Raw genomic sequence first — 7,407 nt, 5'->3', positions numbered from 1 at the left:
GAGAAAGAGAGAGAGAGAGAGAGAGAGAGAGAGAGAAGGAGGAAGGAATGGCCGTGGCCAAAACAAGCGGGAACCAGAGAAAGACAAACAAGGAATGGGAACGAAGAGGGAACGCCGCCGAGGGAGTAATGGCCGAGGCCGTACACGCGCGATATTTCCCTTGTTTGTTTTCCATTACTCCGCGGGAGGCAGCTGTCCGTTGCCGGCGTGGAATATAGCGCGGCAATGATAAGGGAAGAGGGTTCGTGTATATAATGGAGAGAATTGTGCCTTCACGACTCGACGAGCCCTTTGGTGGCGCGAAACTCTCGGTGCCATCCTTCTGCTAGTTTCACCCTTTTTCCATAGATTGCACCAGCCACTTGAACGGTGCCCGATTTCCCGCGGGATCGCGCGTGGAATCGATAAAAAGGTTCCTTTTATTTTTCCTTGCCCGGTGGTAACCGGAAACCGGAAGAATCGAGCGTTCAGGGGTGGTTGGGGTGGTCGAGTGCTGCACGTCTTGGACAAGATTAAAGGTTCGATCGTTTTTTTTTTCTTAACTCTGATCGATGATCGAGGAGGATCGTAGGAGGCGTGGACAAACAGAAGATCGAGGAGGAGGAAGAACGGTGGGATTTTTCGAGGATTTTGTGGAGAGAGATCGATTACTAGCGATTGGTTGGGATTGTACGCGATTGAGATGCGAGATGAGCGGATATGAAGCGGAATTATTGGAGATAGTGGATGGATCGTGGTTGCTGTTTGCTCGGCTGGAATTTGTTCAAAGTATGGGGAAAAGGGATGTCTTAGTTTGAGTTGAAAATTAAATTGCTTTCGTTGGGTTTTAATGGAAAACCGACTCGTTCCCTTACAAGTTTTTCAGCGAAATTTGTGTAAGAAATCTCACGAACCCAATGGTTGATTTTGTATTAATGAGTTATATTGTTGTTTCCGCTTTGCTCGTTTTCTAATTTTGTCTTTGTTCTTTCTTCTTTTTGATCAAGTTGGCCCATGTTTCGAAGGAATATTATAGTCAATTGCAAAAGACATTTCTACCATCAGTTCACATTACATTTTACAAAAATATAAATCTTTGATTAAGTTGATTTTATTTTTCTCAAAGAGACTCTCATTCAAAATACATCATTATATTATTATACGTATAAAATCAGATATTCCAAGTAACATGAATTTATTTTGTATCGTAGAATAAAAATACTTTTCCGATCTACTGTACACGGCACATATTTACGATCTCTGAAACATCTTCCTCTCTAAGTGTATCTGCTCGTAAAACGAATTCATCTTGCCTATGTATCGAGAAACGCGTTCAGAAATTTCGATAGTTTGAGAGATCGCGGTGCAAAGACAATCGCTGTTTCGAAACAGTAATAAACAACACGTTCAATACGTCTTCAAAAGTTGTCAACTTCCATCCCAACGTTTGATAACGCTGATCAGTTTGATGAAGTGGATTTTACAGGCCAAAACGAATCGTTAACCCTCTCTCCCAGCGTTCGACACTTTTTATGAAACGATATAAAGTGCGTTTGATCTGTTTCGAAGCGATCGAAATAATTCAACGATGATGAACGAATCAAACCGATCGTTTTCTATCTGAATGCAGAAAAGACCGGTGTTAATATATTACCAACGATCGAGTTAAATAATGCGAATCACGTTTGGTGATTACCGGGTCACTAATTACGCGAAAGGTGTTTTGATGTGACGGAAATACTGCAAAAGGGGATCTAATTTATAGCTTAATCTACCTTTCCCCTCCCTCCCCGTCCAACTGTCAATTACGACGTGTTGTAATAAACCGGTGGTCGAGATTGGCTTTTTCGATCGTGCCCAATTTCTTTTCGCGCGGTTTTCTGATAAATTGTCCTTTTGCTTGCTCCAACTTCACCGTGAAATATCGAATTATCGTTCGTGGAAAGATTAAAAAAGTCGTATCTCGCTCGGGCTTTCTCGTGATATATTAAATTAGAGGCCGCGAAAAGAGAAAAGATCTATCCGTGTAATAAAGTTCATGCCAAGTATCGAATTATCGCAGCAGAATGAAAAGTGATTATTACTTTTATTAGCCTTTTTCTTTTTAATTTTTTAAGAAGTTTTTTTTTTTAAACAATAAACGCAATATTAGAATAGCATTGAATTGTAATCGAGAAGAAAAATGAGTCTACAAAGAGTATATGGAAATATAGAGAATCAATGAAAAATTAAATTAAAACTTTAACAATTCTGATAAAATTTATTGCAGGATATATTGATTTATATTATTTGGATGTATTGATATTAGTTTCGAAAGATTTATTAAATATTTAAACGTTTTATTTTATATATATTTTTTTAATTTTTTTTTTTTTTGACAAACATACGTGAAATAAAATTGCAGTTTTTAATACCGAACACGAATTTCAATTATTTGATAACAAATTATATAATTGAAATGCTGTTTGATCGAAAAATCTTGTTGAACTTTGTAGTATTTAGAATGTATTAGTGGAATTCAATCATATCTTGTATAATATAATATTGATAATATAATATTTACTTGACTATATTATTTTATATTAATGTAACCGCGATATGGGTTTGAATATTCATGATTTCATAGTTATCAAAGCAAAGAGTGTAAAAAAGATGAGAGGATATTTTATTTTTTCTTTTTACTTTAAATTTAACTTTTTTCATATTAAAAAATACAGTGTATTATAAATTTTCAATGATATCCTGAAATTTAAAATTTTTTCTCATAAAAAACTTATCCTTTTTATTCTTCTGCAAATTGGAATTTGATAAAAATATTGTAAATTTCTGTCGTATAAAAATATAACAAATTTTTCATTATAACATCAACAAGAGATATTGTAACGAAAATAAAAGATTGCTGCCGTGAAATATTGCAATATTCAAATAAATATTCCATAAAAATTTCCATTGATTTTAAAATTTTCAAGCGAATTTAATAATTTACATTATCAAAACACTGAACTACCTTCCTTACATCACATCTCTCTTATTTTCACCAACAAGACAAAGAAAAAAAAAATAAGATCCTTCCGTAAGATCCTTCATTCCAATTCCACCTCGCAACAATTATTCAAATCCTTTCTCGCCAAATATATCACGAAGCATTAAAATTCACGCGCCGACACGTTCTCGCGATTACGAGATTTCTACCTAAATACACACATGATGTAATCAAGCGCAAATGCTTGGAACAAACGTGTTCCTGGTCCTAGAAATAGAAAGAAAGAGAGAAGACGTATCCAAAAACGATACGAAGGAACGTTGGAGGCGATCGTAGCAGAAATTTTTTATAAATGGACGTGCCTCTCTGTAAACCATTCCAAAACCCATTCTTTCCTCGAGAGGGCGCTCAACGTCCCTCGTACGCACAGGTGAGAACCATCAAGACTCGTTTATTCGTCGTACCCCTTTTCCAGACAAGAATTTCAGATTTCTTTCTATTTCTAGGTGAAACGAGATTCATTCAACCCGGCGAAACAAGCACGGCGAATAAAAATATTTTAAAAGGTTTTCGCGATCTATGGTTACGAGATCGGATTAACATAGCGGAGAGCAAGGTAAGTTGGCGGAAACATGGCCATGGTTGCGAATTGTGTAAGTTATACGCGTATACCTAATCGCGTTTAACGGCCTTTTCATCGATATTCGAACACCTTCGCCGTTTCTTGAACAAGTTTGTCCGAGAGTAGTACGGGGGAGAAAAACTTTTCACTTGATAATCTTGTACAAGTTTCGTACACCGTGCTGCACCGTGTAGCAGCAAATCGTGACGAATTTTATTTATTTTTTTTCACGCGGAAAGATTATGGATTTTTTTAAAAAAATTAGTACGAACATTGCAGATTATTATTATAATAATAATCGATATTACAATGATAATAAAATATCCATTATATAGGAATCAATAGGGAGACAATATTATTCGAATATAATATCGAGTAAAATAATACACATTTATAATACATATTTATCATCTACTCTATATCCACCAAAAAATCGAATCGATACGAGAATAATACTCAACAATCCCATTCAAAGAATCTAAATTCAGTAACGACGAAACGAAATTAGTAATCCTCCGTGGCAGGTGTCAAAGAATCCATTCGGGAGTAATTAAATTCCATCGATCCATAAATTCCACGTGCGCGTCATCAACGCGGACGGATCGAAATCGAAATCGAGTGTAGACCCGGAGACGATGGATGGATGGATGGATGGATGGACGAGCGAGTGAAACGTGGGCGGCCTAACAATGCGGAGAACGCGGAGCGGGAGAATACGCGCGATTTGCAATCGTTGCACGGCGGTGCATCGTTGCAGCGATCCGCGCGTCACGTCGCCGGCCGGCCACGACGACACGAAGCTGGGTCGGAAGCAATTAGCAATTAAAATCGAGGGCTCGGCGATTGATCGGTCTGGTATGATACGAGGCTGTCCCACGGGCCAATCGACTCCTGGATTATAATTACGCCCGCTAATTGCGCCCACCCCGCTCCTCGCCTCGTTCCTCGCCACTTCTGGCAAAGAGTGGGCCGTGTGATTGGTATCCGACAGGACACAGGCAGGGTTAAAACGTTCAGGAGGACTTCATTTCCGACGTTGGAAATTTTCGTTTGCCCGCCCGATAATTAATTTCGATCTAACCGGATCTCTCTGGAATTCCCTCGTCTGTCTCGGGGGAAAAGGAGGACGAAATTCGAAGATTCGATTATCCGTATGCATACAACGAAACGTAATGTGTAAATGTTGGTATGAGGGTGCATTTCCGGTGTTTAATTGAAACGACTCGAGTTACGAGAATTATTACGATTTTTTTTTTAATATACGAGGCGTCGAAGCAGGCGACGAGATTCGACGAAAGCGAAACTAGAGACCTCGTTTCAACCCTTTCCAATATAGAATTGTCCCCTGTGGACGAGTGAAAAGAGGTGAAGGCATCGTGGAATTCTAATAAACGTTCGATCACGATCGTTAACTCGGTCGGAAACGAGATTCCCGAAAAAAGGGCTGATTTCGAACGAGCAAAGGTACGAGTACGTACAATCAAGTACGTGGATATTCTTTTAATTGTAGCAGTTAACAATGAAGAGTGAAAGAGCAATATTGCAGATCGTTGTGGTGAATTTGATTAAACTTTAGGTGATGTAAATAAAATTACATTTAATATCTTATTAGAAAAATATCAATTTATTTGTTATAAGTTTTTGTACATGAAATTATCTAATTGTTTAGCAACAAATTATATTATCTTGTAATAATAATTTAGATTACATGTTAGCAAGTATCCACGTATTTGTAAATGGTACTATACATATATCTTTGCCTATTTCGCTCGCTTTTTCTCCTTTTTCGCGCTATTTCTCCACGTTATCCCGAACTGATATTTCGCGCGGGAATAATAAAGCTTGCAACCGCTATGAAATATCGAAGGCATGAAAATATATATATATATATATATATGTACATATATATTTATAACCACACTCACGTCATTTTGAGCGAAGGTCGGCGTAATTGGCCCATCGCTGGCTTCCCATTTGTCGGCGATGCGGATCGTCTCCGCCGTTTTCTGCTGCACCGATTTCGACTCATCGAGCAACGTCAGCTCGTAAAATTCCTGGATATCTGCAACAGTCCGGAAAACGATAAATTAAATTAATACGTATTAAATAATAACTATCGACGTTTATTGCGATATTCTTTCACTTCGAATCGTAAATTCATTTTGTTCATCATTGTTCTTTTTTAAGAATCCAATTGATTTGGTTCAATATGCAGATGGCCTATATCTCTCCTTTATTATCTATGATGGAAGAAAAAAATGTTACTTAATTTCAAGGAGTAATTATATTTTCAATTCTCTTCATCTTCATTCGTCTATCATAATTATTTTACTTATTAATCGATTATTCTTCCAGCTAAATAATATTTTCTTCCGACATCTTATATATCGTAAATAATAAATGAAATATTTAAGATTCTCAAGTTATATGAAACACATTGTACATTTCACGTATATTTCAAATACATCACTGTTTGAAGTAATATTTTTCATATCTGCTTAAAATTCAATATAGTTCTATGGATGTATTATTGATATATGAAGTCTCTCTATTGAAGTTTCACTATTGAAGTCTTTCTAGAAAATATTCAGCTGTGAATACATAAAGAAAGATGTACGTATGCCGTGAATGAAATTTATATTATTATTTCAATTCAAGCTATAATAATTAATACGATTTAAACGTCGTACAATTTTTTTTTCGTTATATAAAAATAATAATATAATTAAAGTTGAATTTTGAGGAAAAAAGGTAATAAATAAAATTCCACTAAATTGCAGACACATAATTTTCAAGAGCTTCTCTTTATGACCTCGATGAATCTTCCTTGAGGTTGGTTGTCTTTCGAGAGCGACACTGAAAATATAATACCGACGACAACCAGTCTAACATGGATCCTTTGTGGTCGTAGTGGGGTCGTATTTCCCCGGTACAACGTTTAACCACTAGTCTTTTGGATAGAATGTCGATAGACAGGACATGGATCAAATGACGACAATTTTGTTAGTTAAATTAATCGAGGAGAATATATACATAACGTCTTGAAAGAATTAAATCTCCTTTCATTTGATTAATGAGAGATGAAATATCGTAATAATATGGAATAATGGAGGATATTATAAGGAAGATTATAATAAAAGAAGAGGTAATTTTCCAGAGGTAAGAAAAATTAACAAGTAGTTTTATTAATTTTCAAATTAATTTTTAAAACAAATATATATAAATTTTAATAGATATAAATGATGGAAACAAGAAACAAATATGAAACTATGTTATTAATTTCAGATCCTCTACTATTTGTATCGTTGAATTAAAATTACATAGTTAAGTGTGTTTATTTAGGTCGTATTAGACCAACATCGTCAGTGGTTTAAACTTAATTATGGTTGGTCTGGTATTATATCTAGTAATATTGATATATAACGTAATGACATAACTCTGGAATTAACTCTGGAAATTACTCACGAGAGGGCAACTAACAAGTGACACTCCTGAGGGCGATACTTCAAGGTAAGTACTTGTCGAGTGTCGATTTATTAATCCTTTGAACACGTTTCGAAAAAATTTGAATATTAACTTCGATAAATTCAATTGCCACATCGATACATTTCAATTTTTTCAAATTTTAAAGTATTTTTCGTAAATCTTTAAAAAAATCCTTTTTCTATTTTTTGTTCAGATATAATTTTAGAGTTTAAAGTTTAAAATTTTAGACATTTTTTTTATTACATTGCAAAATAATATCTGTGCATACTTATATCCTTATATTACATATACAACTACATAAATTATAATACATTTAAATTTTGAACTCTAAAATTAT

General features: G+C 35.3%; 1 protein-coding gene and 2 long non-coding RNA genes across 15 annotated transcripts in view; 2 read left to right on the top strand and 1 right to left on the bottom strand.

Moving 5' to 3' along the window:
- The window catches only part of LOC102672047 (disks large homolog 4), a 281,358-nt gene that overhangs the window by 249,608 nt on the left and 24,343 nt on the right, over positions 1–7,407 (bottom strand). For all 12 annotated transcript variants that reach the window (XM_006608849.2, XM_006608861.2, XM_031514915.1 and 9 more), the window contains exon 3: positions 5,510–5,646. In XM_006608849.2, coding sequence (XP_006608912.1) covers positions 5,510–5,646 — 137 coding nt within the window. The remainder of the gene's footprint in view (positions 1–5,509; positions 5,647–7,407) is intronic.
- LOC116186739 overlaps positions 1–7,407 on the top strand; it is a 16,585-nt gene that overhangs the window by 898 nt on the left and 8,280 nt on the right. Inside the window, exon 2 of the long non-coding RNA XR_004151742.1 lies at positions 519–526. This is a non-coding gene — a long non-coding RNA (uncharacterized LOC116186739). The remainder of the gene's footprint in view (positions 1–518; positions 527–7,407) is intronic.
- The window catches only part of LOC102673707, a 2,575-nt gene continuing 1,087 nt past the window's right edge, over positions 5,920–7,407 (top strand). The window contains exons 1-3 of one of the 2 annotated variants that reach the window (XR_004151740.1): positions 5,920–6,197; positions 6,365–6,743; positions 6,870–7,094. This is a non-coding gene — a long non-coding RNA (uncharacterized LOC102673707). The remainder of the gene's footprint in view (positions 6,198–6,364; positions 6,744–6,869; positions 7,095–7,407) is intronic. The other variant, XR_004151741.1, reaches the window with a different exon arrangement.

The sequence above is a fragment of the Apis dorsata genome, unplaced genomic scaffold (genome assembly GCF_000469605.1).
Source record: "Apis dorsata unplaced genomic scaffold, Apis dorsata 1.3 scaffold_50, whole genome shotgun sequence".
Classification (NCBI taxonomy): Eukaryota; Metazoa; Arthropoda; class Insecta; order Hymenoptera; family Apidae; genus Apis; species Apis dorsata.
Note: the sequence above shows the minus strand (reverse complement) of the source record. Positions and strands in the feature narration are given on the sequence as shown.